Raw genomic sequence first — 18820 nt, forward strand, 5'->3', positions numbered from 1 at the left:
AAATTTTGCACATACACACTACTAACATTTGTAGTGTGGAACATGCAAAAAAAAGGGGGATATGACATGGTTTACTGTATGTAAACCATGTCTCATATCATGTTCGGTTTGTAAATCCGGGAATTCAATTTCAGGCTTTGAACATATATCGCGCTGAAGTAAATATGTATGTATATATATATATATATATATATATATATATAAAAATAAAACAAGGAACCAGACTTTGGAGCGAAGATCGCCGTCGTCCGACCCGATCCCACAGTGAGATCGGGTGGGGTTTCACCAAACCCGACTTTGCCAAAAGTCGACGACTTTTGAAATTGGCAGATCTGTTTCGCTCAACCCTAGTGGTTATACAAGGCAGTTATCAACTCAACAGGTCAGGTGTCATAACTTTTGAGTTTATGGACACCTGACCTGTTCAGTAGAGGACTGCACTGTATTTCCACCATTTTCTCTTAATACTGCCACACTAGGCATATACAAAAAGAGATTATGGATATACATGTTATATTTTTGGGGCCACCTCATATCTGTATACTAAAGACACACATATAGCTGCAGTCTTGTATGTTTAACTACTGGAGATACGTTGTGGCCCAAAAAATAAGTGTGTGGCGAAGTTTCTTGGCGCACGGTGTGTGTTGCCGGCGGCGATAGACACAATAAACCAAACAAGATTGTGGCAAAGCAAACTTTTTTTATTTAGTTAACAATGTAAAAAAATTATTTTTTTGAACCGCGCCGGCTTGGGGTTGAGTGATGTAAACGGGGGGTGTGAAGAACTGAGACCTGGCTAACCATGGACGATGCAGAGGAGGCAGGAGAAGGGGCAATAAAACTAGGGTCTGGAAGTTCGGGGATGGGGCTTGAAACATGAGAGGCTTGAGACACACTGGAAGGGTGAGACAAAACTGACAATACAGACACATCGGTAGGTGAAGGGGGAGGAATGCTAAGAGTTTTTTTTTTCCCTGATTTTTTGTTGGCTTTGCCTGGTAGGGGGACGTCTTGGTGGGCTCGTATGCTGTAGCGTGGTGGCGGGAGACCCGACAGGGTCCGGCTGCACTGTCTCACAGTCCATTGCGCTTGTCGAGCGCTCACCCATGCCAGAGTCCTGGTGCGTCGTGTTGGGGGGGAAACATAAAGCCACGGCAGGGTCCTGCTGCATCGTGGTGGGTCCGGGCCGGAAAGACCCGCCAGGGTCCTGCTGCATCGTGGTGGGTCTGGGACGGAAAGACCCGTCAGGCTCCTGCTGCATCGTTGTGGGTCCGGGCCGGAAAGACACGCCAGGATCCTGCTGCATCGTGGTGGGTCCGGGCCGGAAAAACATGCCAGGGTCCTGCTGCATCGTGGTGGGTCCGGGCCGGAAAGACACGCCAGGGTCCTGCTGCATCATGGTGGGTCCGGGCTGGAAAGACACGCCAGGGTCCTGCTGCATCGTGGTGGGTCCGGGCCGGAAAGACACGCCAGGGTCCTGCTGCATCGTGGTGGGTCCGGGCCGGAAAGACACGCCAGGGTCCTGCTGCATCGTGGTGGGTCCGGGCCGGAAAGACACGCCAGGGTCCTGCTGCATCATAGTGGGTCCGGGCCGGAAAGACACGCCAGGGTCCTGCTGCATCGTGGTGGGTCCGGGCCGGAAAGACACGCCAGGGTCCTGCTGCATCGTGGTGGGTCCGGGCCGGAAAGACACGCCAGGGTCCTGCTGCATCGTGGTGGGTCCGGGCCGGAAAGACACGCCAGGGTCCTGCTGCATCATAATGGGTCCGGGCCGGAAAGACACGCCAGGGTCCTGCTGCATCGTAGTGGGTCCAGGCCTGAAAGCCACGCCAGGGTCCTGCTGCATCGTGGTGTCAGTGGAGGAGGTCCAAGCCGGAGCAGCGGTGGTCACGGTGGTGGCGGTGGGATGTCCAACTGCACTCATCATGGTGTTGGCGCTGTAGTGGAGTCCGCCTGTGGAAGGAATTGAGATGGCCATGCACTGGTATGCAGCAGAGGTCGGCAAGGAGGTTAATCGTGACAGTGACGGCACAGTTGGATATGCCGCCACTGTCTGCTGTGAATAACGACTCTGCTGCATAGCCTGCACAAAAGCAGCATTGCAGGCCTGCATCACACTGAGCTGGAGATCAGGGCTAAGGTGTTCCGACATGCCCTGCTGAATTTGGTTGAAAAAATGATGAGCTGGCCTTTGGAGGTCAGCTTTAACTTGATCAAGGCTTTTGGTGACCTCCTGGATACGGCAATTCAAGAGGTTATGAGAAACATCCATTCGGTTACCTAAAGCCTTGATTGCTTCGTGTAAAACCGAGCTCAAGTGCAAAAACTCGGGCATGATTGACCTGTCCGAAGCCCTCTGTCGCTGCCCGGATGAGCCCCAAAAAAAGGGGGCAGTGGAAGAGGACTGGGAAAGGAGAATACCTGACGGGCCTGCTCCCTGGTCTCCAGTTAGTGTGGAAGGCCCACCTGCTGCTGCGCTGCTGGATGGCTGGGACGGTTCCGTGGCTGCCGGCTGAAGGACCGCTCCAGAACCTGGCTCGACAGTCGTGCTGTGTGTGCAGTGAAAAAAGGAAACAGAAAATTAATACCAAAAAATAACCAGACGCTAAATCCTGTGGAATTTTAAAATACAGATTATGTCAATACAATACAACCAAAAGCATGTGAGAAAAACTTACCGGTCTTACAGGACCGGTCTTAAAAATGACAGCACGCGATGATACTTGTACGGTCTGATCCTTGCTCCTGAACCACTGGCAGCACGACTCTCTTGGCGCAGGTCCTTGTTGAAGCAGTCCTTCATGGAACGCCAACGTGTTCTGACTTTGTCCACTGTTAAAAAAAAAAAAATTATGGTCAGGACATTGAATTTTTGCCATTCAAATAAAACTGTGTGTGATGAGAGAAACTCCAGAGAATTTCTTTCATCACACACAGTCAAGAGAGCACGGCAAAGGTCTCTGCTGCTTCACACTGCAGTGCAACACTTACCAAATGCACTACGGACCCATGGCGGGGCATTGTCCCATCCATCCCACAACGCTTGGGCCACCTCATTCCACAGACGTCGGAGAGTGGTGTTGATCGAATGCAGTGGATCCCCACAACAGAACTCGCTCCTGGACCAGGCTTATTAGGAGGTCGTTGTCAATAAGGTCATCGTCCCGTCATGAAACCTAAAAATTAAAGACAATCATTACAGTTTGCTCAATCACATTAGGAAAAGAAAGAGAACAGATGATGAGAAATGGCATGAATACAATAGTAAACATACAAAAGGATTCCTTAAAAAAAATTTAAAGATATACGAGTGTAAAGAAAGGAAGATTCAAGAATTTTACAATGAGGACAGTCAGCCTTGTATACATACCCGCTGCCGTCTTCCAACCGGACCTTGACTCCGCTGCTCCTGCCCGGTCTGTGCCTCAGTAGAAGTGCTCTAAAAAAAAGGAAAAATAAAATTGTCACATGTGTCGATGTGACAGTGAATACTTACCAATCTGACGAGGCAAACGCTCACCTCACTGACATGCTCCACTTCCGACTGACGTGGCTCAAACTCCTCACCAGATGAAGACTCCGAAGAAGACATTCTGAGGCATGTAGAAAGAAAGAAATGGAAGAAATTAGGACATGTAGAGCCAAAAATTAGAAAATAAAGGCATTGGTAGGATATACTCACATTGAGCTGGGTCTTGTCCTCCAAAATGCGTCCTGCCAGTGTCTTGTCTTCTTCAGAGTCTGATGAGGAGTTTCCTGAAACTTTCCCCAACCTCCCTTTTATCACCTTGTTGGTAGGGGGTGTCTTATCAGTGTCTAGACATGGTTATCTTAATGGAAACGCATGCGTTCAAAAACGCATGCAAACGCATGTACACAAAAACGCATGCGTTTCCATAGACATCAATGTATTTTTTGACTCAAATCAAACGCAAATGAACGCATGCGTTTTTTTGCGGCAAAAAAACGCCCCTGAAAATTACTACATGTTGCATTTCTGCAACATGCCGCATGCAGCCAAAAAACACATGCGTTGTTAAAAGCGGACAAACGCGTACCAAAAAAAACGCATGCGTGTTTAATGTTAAACATAGGGAAAAAAAACGCATGCGTTTTTTTCCCAAAAACGCTGCAGATCAAAACGCAAGTGTGAAACCAGCCTAATAAAAGTCATCACCCGTTAGAGTATAAATCGAATTGTATTGAAGAAACCTCCCAATGATAACAGTATAATCTCCAAAATTAATAAAAACTCAAAATGCACTGTTCCAAATTATTAGGCACAGTAGAATTTCCAAACATTTGATATGTTTTAAAGAACTGATAATGCTCATTTGTGGAATTTGCAGCATTAGGAGGTCACATTCACTGAACAAAAAAGCTATTTAACTCCAAAACATCCTAACAGGCCAAGTTACATGTTAACATAGGTCCCCTTCTTTGATATCACCTTCACAATTCTTGCATCCATTGAACTTGTGAGTTTTTGGAGAGTTTCTGCTTGTCTTTCTTTGCACAAAGTCAGAATAGCCTCCCAGAGCTGCTTTTTTGATGTGAACTGCCTCCCACCCTCATAGATCTTTTGCTTGATGATACTCCAAAGGTTCTCTATAGGGTTGAGGTCAGGGGAAGATGGTGGCCACACCATGAGTTTATCTCTTTTTATGTCCATAGCAGCCAATGACTCAGAGGTATTCTTTGCAGCATGAGATGGTGCATTGTCATGCATGAAGATGATTTTGATCCCGAAGGCACGTTTCTGCTTCTATGGAAGAAAGTTGTCAGTCAGAAGCTCTATATACTTAGCAGAGGTCATTTTCACACCTTCAGGAACCTTAAAGGGCCCTACCAACTGTTTCCCATTGATTCCAGCCAAATCATGACTCCTCCACCTCCTTGCTGAGGTTGCAGCCTTGTTGGGACATGGTGGCCATCCACCAACCATCCACTACTCCATCCATCTGGACCATCCAGGGTTGCTCGACACTCATCAGTAAACAAGACTGTTTGAAAATTAGTCTTCAAGTATGTCTGGGCCCACTGCAACCATTTCTGCTTGTGAACACTGTTTAGGGGTGACCGAATAGTAGGTTTATGAACCACAGCAAGCATTTGAAGGATCCTACACCTTGAGGTTCGAGGGACTCCAAAGGCACCAGCAGCTTCAAATATCTGTTTGCTGGTTTGTAATGGCTTTTTAGGAGCTGCTCTCTTAATCCAATGAACTTGCCTGGCAGAAACCTTCCTCATTCTGCCTTTATCAGCACGAACAAGTCTGTGCTCAGAATCAGCCACAAATCTCCTAACAGTACGATGATCACGCTAAAGTTTTCGGGAAATATCTAATGTCTTCATCCCTTGACCAAGGCATTGCACTATTTGATGCTTTTCGGCAGCAGAGAGATCCTTTTTCTTTCCCTTGTTACTTGAAAACTGTGGCCTGCTTAATAATGTGGATCATCATTTTTAAGTAGTTTTCCTTTAATTAGAATCACCTGGAAAACTAATTATCACAAGTGTTTAAGATTGATTTCAGTGATCCATTGAGCTCTGAGACACAATACCATCCATGAGTTAATTTGAAAAACAAAACAATTAAATCTTTATGACACTTAAATCCAATTTGCATAATAATTTGGAACACGGTGTAGGTTTCTTTAAATGTCTTACCTGTCTCCTGCCCTGTCTAACTGCCATGATTAACTGCAAGGCACTTTGAAAAAATGCACCCTACATAAATGCTCCCCCAAATCTATGTCTGAATAAGGTTTGTTCTTAGAACTATCACTAATGTGACTCGTTAGCAATCAATCAACTAAGTTAAGACAGCAGGAGACAAAACATGTGGAGATAAACAAACAAGTTTGCAGGCCAACATGGATCATAAAACTTTAATCTAGTGACATGACCTTACAGCATCAGGGACCAGCTCAGTAAGATGAATGAACTACCGTATATACCATTAAATAAGCTTGAAGAGATGGAAATGAGGTTTCAAGATACATGCAAAACACATGCACCTAGAACACCTGGTGCAGGTGCTCGGGCGGATCCGCCAGGCAGGCGTGACCTTTATGCTGGAAAAGTGCCAGCTGGCATAAGAGAGGTCTGCTACTTGGGACACCGGGCAGGCGGGGGACTCTAAAGTCAGAGCCCTGGAAGGTATATGCCATCGTATCCTGGCCCACCCCCAGGACCAAAAAACAGGTAATGGAAGTTCATCTCTCACTATAGTAGGCTGGCAAAGCCTCTGACACAACTCACCAAGGAAAAAGCTTCCCTCCGCAGTCGATTGGACAAACGCCTGTGAGACGGCCTTCCAGGCACTGAAGACCACCCTTTCCAGCTTCCCAGTACTACAAGCAGCCGATTTTACAAGTCATTTTGTAGTACAGACCGATGACAGTGTACATGCCAAGGTCCCCATTTTGTACCTGTCGAGGGAGGTGGCCTGCTCCACACCGTATTCGGAGTGAATGGGAGGTTGCTACATTGGAACCTTGTGCTCCAGAAGTACTACTTCGTCATTCACCACAAGAAGGGCCATGACCACAGTAATGCCGATGGGTTATCCCTACAAGGGGAGGTTGCAGATCGGCACCTGCAGGAACACCGGAAAGTGTTGCCCCCTACCGCCTTCCAAAAAGGAGAGGTTTTAAAAATATTGGAGATATAATTTCATGCTAATCGTTTGTATCCCATGTTGCATGGGAGTATAAAACCCCCTTCAGTGCGCAGCTATCAGCAGTGGGGCCAAACCTTAAACCTTGAGCTGCTCAGAGCAGGACAAAAGCTGGATTGCAATATAGTCATGCTGAAGTTAACAAAGAACATTCAGAAACATGGTTCTATAAGGAGTTATGGAGATACATAGAACATCTACTAGAAGCCAGGTAGCAAAGGCTTGTTTAGTCCCCACGCATAGTAGGGGCCCATCTGGATCCGATGGCACTAGAACCTTGCCCTAGGACCGTCCAGAAAGTAGTTATGATCTTTCATAGGTTTTGGAGTTTTCAGTTGCAGAGGCCAAGGGAGGGGATTTAGGTTCAGATCAGAGGACAGGAAGGAAGTGACCCAAATGGATAAAGGCTAGTGTTAGGCCATGTGGGCTTTCTCTCTGTTATGCCGGTGGATCTAACATCACCTGGTAAATAACAAATATTCTGCTTATATCTTTTGTCCTACCACTATCTGTATTTGCATATCTGACTATTGTATATATGTAATCATCCTTTATATAGTGTATTTTCTAGTGTGCCCTTAAGGCAATTAAATATATAATTTAACCTTGGGCTGCTCTTTTATCTCGATACACAAATCCACAAGTCCGCTTCTCGGTCTAACTTTCTATGCTATCAGGGCTAGTTTCTGGCCCAATATAATTCCATTAACAAACTGGGTTTATATCTAACAAGGAACTGGTGGCAGTCCTACCAGGCTGGCAGTGCTCTGTTTCACTGGTGCTTGTGAAAGAGGTCCCTCAGCCAGTCAGGGTTGTGGACGAGTGTGGTGCCACGTCAGTGACTGCATGGTCCACATCAGCTCATGTGTGTGTAAAACTGTGCCAAGCTGACCATATATGTCCTCAGGGGGTGTGTGAACCAGCTGATCGAATAGTGACATCAGGCGAGGTGGCAAGGTGTGGGTTCGTCACATGTTGGCTCAACAGAGGGATTCTACGTGATCTCTCTGGTGTCATCTTTCACAGTGACAATTTAGGAAGAAAGCAGCCATGTTTTTAAATTTTATACATTACACTCAAAATAAGTATAAGTAATGAAAGGCTTTCCTTTTTTAGAGTATTTGATTAAATACTATATGGATAAAGAAAAAATATGTTTTCTAGATAAAGTATGGATAAGTATACAGCTCTTGCAAAAATTAAGAAGCCACCACATCAAAACCCTGTCATGGGCAGCCCAATCTCTAGACCTGAACCCCATTAAAAACCTCTGGAATGTAATCAAGAAGATGATGGATAGTCAAAAGCCATTAAACAAAGACGAACTGCTTACATTTTGGCGCCAGGAGCAGTGCGAAACACTGGTGGAAAGCATGCCAAGACGCATGAAAGCTGTGATTAAAAATCATGGTTATTCCACAAAAAATTGATTTCTGAACTCTTCCTGAGTTTACCCATTATTTACTAATGTCCTTTTTTTGGGACGCCTAATCTTTAGCTTCTAGCAACTAAGATTTTATAATTTTTATAAGTAGGTCCAATTTTTTGTGTTGTGTTTGTAAAATGAATGTTTTCAAAATAGGAAATCATGTCATTGTCATTTTTAAATGAATATTGGGACGCCCTTTTCTGAAAAATCCGTACTTGTAAAAATTTTAATTTGGCAAGTAATGAGTTAAAAACATTAGTATTTTTGTTTCTAAATAATTATGAAGGGCAGCACGGTGGCTCAGTGGTTAGCACTGCAGCCTTGCAGCGCTGGAGTCCTGGGTTCAAACCCCACCAAGAACAACATCTGCAAGGAGTTTGTATGCTCTCCTCGTGTTTGTGTGGGTTTCCTCCGGGTACTCCGGTTTCCTCCCACATTCCAAAAACATGCTGATAGGGAATTTAGATTGTGAGCCCCATCTGGGACAGCGATGATAATGTGTGCAAAACTGTAAAGCGCTGTGGAATATGTTAGCGCTATATAAAAATAAAGATTATTTTTTGGGAATGGAAGAAACACTGGCGCTCCAGATAATTCCCAGAAAGGGAGGGGGAAGGGGGGGAAGAAGAACTAAGATTATTTTTTATTATGAACTTGTTTTCTTTGCATTATTTGAGGTCTGAAAGTACTTTTTTTTGTCATTTTGACCATTTCTCCTTTTCTGAAAAAAAATACAAAATTTATTGCTTGGAAATTCGGAGACATGTTCTCAGTAGTATATAGAATAAATGGAAAATGTACATTTTACTCAAAAATTTACCTATAAAGAGAAAAATCAGACAGTGGTCTCTTAATTTTTGCCAGAGCTGTATTTTACATACACAAATAAAGGAAAATCAATTTTATGTAGCAAAAATGCTTTAACCTACCTAGTACTGATCCATAACCTGATGCTACAGTTTCCCCTTTCACCACCAGCTTCACCTGGACTTTGGTTTCTATAAGTGTGTTAAAGATGGTAACACTCACTGCTTCTTCAACCCCCGATCGGAAAACTGATGGAGCAGCTATCAGGTAACCCCTAGTTTGAGAGAAAAAGACAACTGTGACAAAATCCAACAAGTACAGCAGAAAAAGAGAGTTAATTTAACAGCAAAGGTATGTTATCACAGAAACTGAATGGCAAAAAAAGCAAATCCACTAGAAAAAAACATGTGAGATTTTTATTTTTTTATCTATTTTTTTCTACCATTAACAACAGACATTCCATAACCACAGAGCTACCTGGAGGCATACTATGTCAATTATCTTATGGGTTTGGCCCCCTTACATAAAAGAACAGGACAAATTCTAATTACTGTAATTAACTATGTTGAAGGTAAACTTCAAAGCATAGTAATGGGTTAATATCATCCTTTGGGCAGTCTAGTAAAGAAAAAGATGGGGAAAGCACAGACATCCTCAAGCCTGTAGGCTTAACATTTTTGTAGGTAAAAGGACAATTTATGAATGTGTTGAACACAGGTAGAAACAATTTTAACCTGAAGACATTTAGGAAATTTGCAATATAATAACATGAATGTGTGTATATTGGCCACACTTCGGTAGACGTACAGTATGTTTTAGAGGCATTTGCTTCAGTTACACAGTATAGCTGCTTAAAATTCGGAAAAATATTCTAGCGCTCTTGTTTTCTGGAGAATATTTTTCTTCAACTAGCAGAAATAAGTTTACTTTCTCCAAGTCGTCGCACTTTCAGTTAGTCGGCCAGGAAGCAACATAACGCTATTTTCTTGTAGGTTTCACCTTATATCCACAGCAAAAAAAAGTATTTTCCTAGGTATCAGGTTCCCATTAAGCATATAAATACTGATACAGGCATGCACCTATTTAAAAAAGTTCTGCCTGGACCGAACCGCTGACCTCTACTTCCAATCACAAGAGAGATAGGAGGAATCGGGTATTATTAACTGTCTGCCAGTTTTTGTTTTGGCACTAGCACTTCCACTTAAAAAATGAGTAGGCAGTAGAGGTGAGCAAATTTATCAAATACAAATGTAATTTGTGTTGAATTTTATGAAAATTTCTGGACCCAGCAAATTAAGACAATTTTCCATACGATTTGAGAAAATCACCCAAAAATTAACACCACAAATTTACACAAGCCTATAATTGCATTGGCAAAACAAGGCTCACATGACCTCAGGCACGACTGCGTAGGCATCCCCCAAAATGACTTGCTGCTATCACCTCATATGGTGTAGTGCAGAAAAAGTCAGGAGGGTCTATCAAAGCCTGAATAAAAGCTGAGGCAGGGAATGCAGCAGCCATTTTAGGAATAGTCTGAATAGTGATGTCACAGGTTCCTTCTAAGGTATCACACAGAATACTCTAGCACAGACTGAAGGCTTGGGTGGAGTTTTATAGCAGGAAGACACAGTGCACATGAGACCAAAGACGCCATCTTTGAAAAGGGCAGTAATGCAGAAAAGGTAAAAAATGTTCAGAGTCCTGACACTCTGTGTGTGGTTCTCCATTAGGTTACGCTCTGTTGATCCCACCGCTTGCCACCAGTTGTCACGGGTTCCTTCTCCGGTATCACACAATCAACAGGGCAAGAGAATAGTGAACAATTCCAAGACCTTTATTTAGGCAAAACACAAAAGGTCCATATATACGATTCATCACACAAAGTATTAAATATTCCAGAACACGAATACAGTTCAGTTACAGAATAAAAGTCCAACAATCCAGCACAGAGGATAACAGTCCATATTCCCTTCTTTCTCTCTGATATGCTCTTCACATCATGGTTCCACACCAGACTGATCTCTGTGTCTCACCTCCCTGATATTTACAAGTCTCCCCCCCTCATTGACAGGCCAGGAGGGGGAAGGTCTCAGGGCTCATTGTTTCAACAAGCTAGGTCAACATGTCATTAGCATATTAGCAAACAACATTATTCACTGACCCTGTGGAGAGATAACAATACAGAACTGTGGGGAGAATATCAGATAGCAAATAACAACTCATCCTACAAGATACAGTAACACCATGATAATTAGTAAAATAGAAATATACACAAAAATGATACTCACATAGCATATCACACCATCACAACCTTTCCCCCTCATAATAAGTGAGCACGCCATTAGGTCTAGACAGACCTCTGGCCTGCTTACTTTAGTCCACTTTGCTCCACTGTTTATAGTTCCATGTACCGTGGCAGGGGTTGCAATAATCATGAGCACTTGTCCATAAATTCCCGGGTCCTGGCTTTATGGTCATACCAGGCTTTTTGACTGGACTGGGCCGTTCGCTGATGTTCATTAGCCAAGGTAGCTAGCTGGGCGAGACAGTCTCTGAACTCTAGAATGTAGGGAATGAAGGGCGTTACGGTATCTGCGATATCTCCCTCCAATTGTTCTTTCAGAATAAGGAGAAGCCCACGGACCTTCTGCTCCCACAAAATGACTTTGCAACTCCCCAATGTCATTTCCAAGGAGGATATCTGCAGGAAGTCCTCCCATAACGCCAATCCAACACAGTTCTTCTCCAAAACCGAAATCCAAACGTACCAAAGCTCTCTGTATATATTTGCGGACACCCCCTGCCAGGACAAGGGGAATTCCCGGGCCCTGGTGAATTGCCTCGGGTCGGACTACACGGGGGTCAGCGATAGTCAGGAATGCCCCCGTGTCTCTAAATCCCGACACTTTGTATCCATCAATTAAGACATCCTGCAGGTGGCAATGCCGTTGCTCTGTATTTCTGATGGACGAATGCCGGAGTCTGTACACTCCAGGAGGGGTATCTATGGTGCCATGGTCAGTGGTCCACTCTGGTGGGGGTGGTGGTTCCTCTTCCTCAGGCGGGATGGAGTGCACAAGATGCACTGGATGTGGTGGGGCTGTGTAGGGCTCCCTCGGTATCCTTGAGGGACAGCTAGACTGCAAATGTCCAGGTTGCCCACACCTGTAACATATCCTCTCTGTGATACCCCCAGGTCGTGGTCGGAACTGTTGGGGCCCAGGATTGTGAGCTGTGATTGTCGTCAGCCTGCGGCTGGGTGGAGAGGCAGTTATAATTGGAGGGGACGGGGCGTGGTCGAAGGCCGTGGTTCATTGTCCAGAAGGCTCCTCCATTGCGGTCAGATAGTACGGGCTTCATTGGCCAGGGCTGCAGCTCTATCCATGGTGCACGGCGTGTGCTCCCGGACCCATTCCCGTACCTCTGCGGGGCACTTGGCAAGAAATTGTTCTATAAGGAACGCCTGTATAACATCTTCCACAGTAAAGGCGTTTTCTGCTTCCAGCCATCTCCGACATGCCTGGGACATCTTATGTGCATACATCCTAAACGATCCCCCCGTAGTGCATGGGAGGTCTCGGAACTTGGCCCTATATGAGTCTGGAGTGATAGCATGGTAATCCAGGATAGTCTGCTTTACAATGTTATAATCCCGATTCCGCTGTGAGTCAATGGTTCGGTAAGCCTCCACCAGGCTACCGTTCAGGAGTGTCCCACTAACAAACGCATCCAGCCTGAGTGGGGCACCTCCATCACAGCACACTGCTGCTCAAAGTCCTTGAAGATCCACTCCACATCTCCGGAAGCCTCATCAAATGGCTTAAACTCTGTCCGGGTGATCCGTACAGGCTCCCGGATCATTGGGTTTACATTCCACATTGTGTTACTCCCTCTTTCAAGCTCCATTGCTTCTTGTCTCCACTGTGCCCGGTGGGCAGCCTCCTCCTTCTACTCCTGAGAGACGCCTGGGCCCAGAACCGCCATCTCTTCTTCGTACCACACCACCCACTGGCTTTTTGGGGTGGGGGTCCCTGTCTCCAGTGCTCGTCCTTCAGACATATGGGAGTAGGTGGTCTGGCTAGCACCCACCAGTAGATCGATTAAGGCCTCATTAGTCAGTCCCTGGTAGTTCAGGCCCAGGTCTCTGGCTCTCTCCTGTAAACTGGATACAGTCCAATTTCTGTACTCACTCTGTGTAATAATTATAGGGGATAACTCAGGAGACTCTTTGCGTGGAAAAAGACAACTACAGGATACAGTTTTATAAATCGTAAAGTCTATATTATCACACGGTGATTCAAACAGGTGCAGAGAGAAACTCAAGTCCACAACACTTGGTGTAAATATTAAACGCAGCTTAGCAGTATATAGGAAACTTCAGAGGAAAATGCAATCAAGCAGAAAGTCTATGAAGCACAGTTATTCTTGAGGATACTTGACATGAATAAATCCTTGTCTTAGTCCAAACACAGATAGATAAGCTTATAAGGCAGTTCAAATAATATCTTAGCTCAACCAGGGAGGCCTGGTTAATAGTCTCAGGTTTTTGCAGAGCAGCAAATGCTTACATGTCCAGCAAATGCAGATGGAAGTAAATACGAGCAGCAGATGAAGGAGGATTACTGGAACTGGTGTATGCAGCAGGAACTCAGAGCAGAATAGCAGGATCACCACACAGGTTCACAGGAGCAGGTATATGTCCAGGGAGTAATCAGAGGTCAGGAGCTGGATGCAAGGCAGAATACTCTAGCACAGACTGAAGGCTGGGGTGAAGTTTTATAGCAGGAAGACACAGTGCACATGAGACCAAAGACGCCATCTTGGAAAAGGGCAGTAATGCACAAAAGGTAAAAAATGTTCAGAGTCCTGACATTACTCCCTCCTTAGAAGCGGCCTCAGGACGATCCTGGACCTGGTTTCTCAGGGAATCTCTGATGAAAACGAGAAATCTTCTGTTGGGCATTGATGATTTCCACAGGTTCCCAAGAGTCTTCCTCAGGGGGATATCCCTGCCATCTTATCATATATTGGAGCCGATTCCTGCGAATCCTGGAATCAATAATTTCCTCCACCACAAATTGTTCTTGCCCATCAATCACCACAGGCTGCGGAGGTGGCACAACATGTCCCTGGAAGGTGTCACGGGGAGACTAGGTGGGCAAGAGCTAATAACCCGGGCCCCTGCAATTTCCCTCAGACTAGGGAAATCCTGTCTGACCCTCTACCTGGAGTTTACACTGATGGTGTGCATGTCCAGGCGTCGAACCTCACCCTGTCTCCTGTTTCAACCCTAGGCTGAAACCTCCGCCCACCACCCAGTGAAGAGGTAATACACCAATACCCACAGTTAGCACAGACAAGGATAACGGAAAATGTACACCACGCCGCAGTCACTCAGGATTACACTACAAATGTGCAGAGCAAAATAAATACAAATATAGGAAGGAGTAAATAAGACAAAGGAAAATACACCACCAGCAACGAATCTCCAACTACCAGCTCACCACTCCAGACCGAGATAACAACGCACAAGACAGAAGCTATAATCGGCGACGCCCAATGTCCAGGAGAACTATTTAAAGGCAATGGGCATGGACCAGCTTCCAATCCGAGCATCAGGTAAACTAACCCCGGAACAGCTAGATAAAATCTAGCCGGCGCCAATGAGCACATAGTGGTCAAAAGCGGAATTACCGCTGTCTGTCGAACGACCTGGTCTGAACAGCGTCCGACATGACAGAAGGTATTAGGAGATACAGGCTTTAGTAAAGATACATGAAAAACTGGGTGTACCTTCATAGTCCTAGGCAGCTTCAGCCGGCAGGCCACAGAGCTCACAATACCGTTGATCTTGAAAGGGCCAATGAATTTCTGTTCAAGTTTTTGTGAAGGAACGTTTAACTTCAGATTCTTAGTTGCTAACCACACGGAATCTCCTACCTTGAACATGGGTGCAGGTTTACGGAATCTATCAGCCGATCTCTTATAACGTTCTTTAGCTGTGGTCAGGGATTCCTTCAGAACCTCCAGATTTTGTCTCATCGAAGTCAGCCTTTCCTCCACTGCCAGAACTGGAGAATTAATTGGAGACCTGGGTAAAATACACGGATGATAACCCAGAATGGCAAAGAAAGGTGTAAATTTAGTGGAGGCGCTCTGAGAATTATTATATGAAAATTCAGCTAAGGGCAGCAACTCCAACCAATCATCCCGGAGATGGCTGACATAGCATCTTAGATATTGTTCCAGCGTCTGGTTGGTACGCTCAGTCTGACCATTTGTCTGGGGATGGTAAGCGGAAGAGAGACAGACATTAATATTGAGTGCAGAGCAAAACCCCTTCCAGAATCTTGAAGTGAACTGTACTCCACGGTCAGAGATGATCTCATACGGAACCCCATGCAACCGAAAGACATTCTGTATAACCAAGTTCACTGTATCTTTAGCTGAGGGGAGGCCGGTGCATGGAACAAAATGAGCAGCTTTAGTCAGGCGATCAACTACCACCATGATTGTATTCATGCCCCCCAATGTAGGCAGCTCCACAATAAAGTCCATTGATATAGACCCCCAAGGGCGGGACGGAACAGATAATGGTTGTAGAAGACCCGTAGGTGCCACATGAGGAGTCTTGTAATGGGCACATACCTCGCAAGAGAGAACATAGTCCTTGGTATCCTTCAGGCAAGTTGGCCACCAGAAGAATCGGCTCAGGAACTCTTGTGTCTTCTGTACCCCCCTGTAACCAGCCAACTTGGAGTCATGTACCAACTTGAGGATCTGCAGACGGACGACCTCAGGGACGTAGATACGTCGATCTCTGAACCACATGCCACCTTTAAAGACAAGATTAATATCCACAGGTGGGTTGGCCAGAAATACATCACCGTCATAGGCCTCCCTGCACTCCTTCCACAAGTCCTGATCGTGGATAACTCCGATGAAATTGGCATCAGATTGAATGGTCTTGGACGGGGCTCCAGGTACGGAATCCGCAGCATGGATTCGGGATAAAGCATCAGCCTTCCCATTACGAGAACCTGGACGGTACGAGATAACAAAGTTAAATTGATTTAAAAATAAGTTCCAATGAGCTTGACGAGGAGAAAGACATCTAGCGGATTTAAGGAACTCTAAATTGCGATGGTCAGTTAGCACTATGAGCTGTTGTGCAGCTCCTTGCAGATGATGCCTCCATTCTTTGAAAGCCGCAATAATAGCCAGCAATTCCTTGTCTCCCACGTCGTAATTCTTCTCTGCTGAGGTTAGTCTACGGGAAAAGAAAGCACAAGGATGTAGCAGACCCTTCTCTCCAGTTCTTTGGGAGAGAATAGCCCCCAAAGCATTATTAGAAGCGTCCACCTCCACAATGAATGAAAGTGTTGGATCTGGGTGTATCAACAGTGGTGCTGATGTGAAACAGATCTTAAGCCAATCAAAAGCTTCTTGAGCCTGTGATGACCACTTAAAAGGCTTTTCCTTCTTTGTCAAGGAAGTAATGGGACAGACAATATCAGAAAAATTTCGAATGAAGCATCTGTAGAAATTTGCAAAACCAATAAAACGTTGGACCTCCTTAACGTTCTTGGGTACCGGCCAGTCAAGGATAGCCTGAATCATACCAGATTCCATGTTCAGCCCCAGGGGAGAGATGATATAACCTAAGAACTGTATCTCAGAACGATGGAACTCGCATTTCTCCGGCATAATATACAGATGGTTCTCTTTCAGACGTCTTAAAACAGTTTTGACATGTTCTTCATGTTTCTGTAGAGAGTCAGAAAAGATTAGTATATCATCCAAATAGATCACCACAAACTGGTCCAACAAATCTCTGAAAATGTCATTAACAAGTTGTTGAAACTTTGCAGGGGCGTTACAAAGCCCGAAGGGCATCACAAGAGATTCAAAGTGTCCATACCGGCATCTGAATGCTGTCTTCCACTCATCCCCTGGACGAATATGCACCAAATTATAAACCCCACGAATATCCAGTTTAGAGAACACCTTAGCATGGCGGACTCTTTCCAGTAATTCGGGAATCAGAGGCAAAGGGTAACGGTTTCGTACAGTTACCTTATTGAGTTCTCGATAGTCAACACAGGGTCTCAGGGTCCCATCCTTCTTTTTTACAAAAAATATAGGTGCCCCTGCTTGTGAAGAAGAAGGACGTATGAAGCCTTTGGCCAGATTTTCATCAATATACTCCTTTAAGGCTTGAAGCTCAGGTACTGCCAAAGGGTATACGTTACCAAAATGAATAGCTGCCCCAGGAAGCAGCTCAATGGGACAGTCATAATGCCTGTGTGGAGGAAGCTGATCTGCATTCTTCTTGTCACAGATGTCAGAGAATTCTTTATATGCTGGAGGTAAAGTAAATACCTGTACATGTAGTTCCGTAGCCATGAACTCCGGGACAGCTTCTGTTAACGCTGAGTTGCTCCTTGTTGGAAAGGTAATCTCCTTGGTCTCCCAGTTGATAATTGGGTTCTGAGAACGCAACCAAGGAATGCCTAAAATCACAGGAAAATGAGGAGAAGAAATTAGGAAGAAAGAAAGTTGCTCCTGATGATTAGGCTCCAACACAATTTCAAGGAGTCTCCTGATCCACAGTCCCAGAGATTAAAGGTGACCCATCCACTGTTTCCATGGTAATTGGAGAGGCTCTTTGCTGAATTTCAATACCATGTTCCTTGGCAAATGAGATATCCATGAAATTGCCACCTGCACCAGAGTCAATCATAGCTGCACTGGAAATCCACTGTCCTGAACACAGGATCTTAATAGGGAGAGAACAGTGAGAGTTCTTTTCCTTCAGCTGCTTGGGGGGTGAAGTCATAGAAAGTGAATGGAATACAGCGTTTAAAGGCAGACTACATTCAGAGATGTCAGATTCATCATCACAGTTGTCATACTCCTCTACTGCTGCTAGCACCTTGTTAGGCCGTCTAGGACACTTAGGACAATTGATCAAGAAGTGGTCAGACTGGCCGCAGTAGAAACATAGACTTTCACGAAGGCGATGTTCCCAGCGCTCATTGATCTCGCGCCTCTGAACGGAATCAATTTGCATGGGCACCTCCTCCACCTCCTGAGAGGTTTTACCTGCAGGCTCTTTGGAAGGAAGGGAAAAGTTAGAAATCGGTATTTACCGCTAATCTCCTGAATTCAGTGGCATACTCAATAACAGAACGTTTAGCCTGGCATAAAGACAACTAAGCAGATTCAGCGGTTGCACGGCGATTAGGGTCATCAAACATTAATGCCATAGCGGCCAAGAAATCATTCAAGTTATTTAACCGTGGGTCACGAGACTCAATCATCGGATTCGCCCAGGCGAGCGCTCGTGCGGTCAGCAGCATTATTACACACAATGCTTTGGATCTATCAGTAGGAAAACGGTCAGCATGCACATCAAAATATAGCATACATTGATTCACAAAGCCACAAAATTTGTCGCAACTTAGGTGGGCTAGCTGGTGGCGGTTGCCCAGAGGGTAAAGTCACTTGTGCAGCTATTTGTGTGCTTATGTCCTGAAAAGCCCGTCCATACTGGGACTCTATGCCAGCAAGTTTGTTTTTCTGGGCTGCCATGTGGTTGCTTAAGTCCAGCAAAGTCTGTCCAAACACTTGCTGATTGTCTTCCGTCTCTGGCTTTCCTGCTCCCAACCGGCTATGACTTCTTTGGCTTGTTTCTGACCACGTGTATTGCTGTGACCTCTGGTACTTCGTTCCCTCTCTGTTGCTAACCCCGTTTTTCTGACTACTCTTCCGCCACCTAGTGGCTCCTGCATGCTGCTCGGTGGTTTTTCTGTGATTGTACCTCTGTGCTACTGCGCTGCAGCAGGCATTACAGTATGGTGTGCACAGGGCCGTCATCAGGGCATGACAGCCAT

General features: G+C 45.2%; 1 protein-coding gene across 2 annotated transcripts in view; it reads right to left on the reverse strand.

Moving 5' to 3' along the window:
• CPAMD8 (C3 and PZP like alpha-2-macroglobulin domain containing 8) overlaps positions 1-18820 on the reverse strand; it is a 500517-nt gene that overhangs the window by 410308 nt on the left and 71389 nt on the right. For both annotated transcript variants that reach the window (XM_077253153.1, XM_077253145.1), the window contains exon 2: positions 9044-9195. In XM_077253153.1, the coding sequence (XP_077109268.1) occupies positions 9044-9195 (152 nt within the window). The remainder of the gene's footprint in view (positions 1-9043; positions 9196-18820) is intronic.

The sequence above is a fragment of the Ranitomeya variabilis genome, chromosome 1, assembly GCF_051348905.1.
Source record: "Ranitomeya variabilis isolate aRanVar5 chromosome 1, aRanVar5.hap1, whole genome shotgun sequence".
NCBI classification, from domain to species: Eukaryota; Metazoa; Chordata; class Amphibia; order Anura; family Dendrobatidae; genus Ranitomeya; species Ranitomeya variabilis.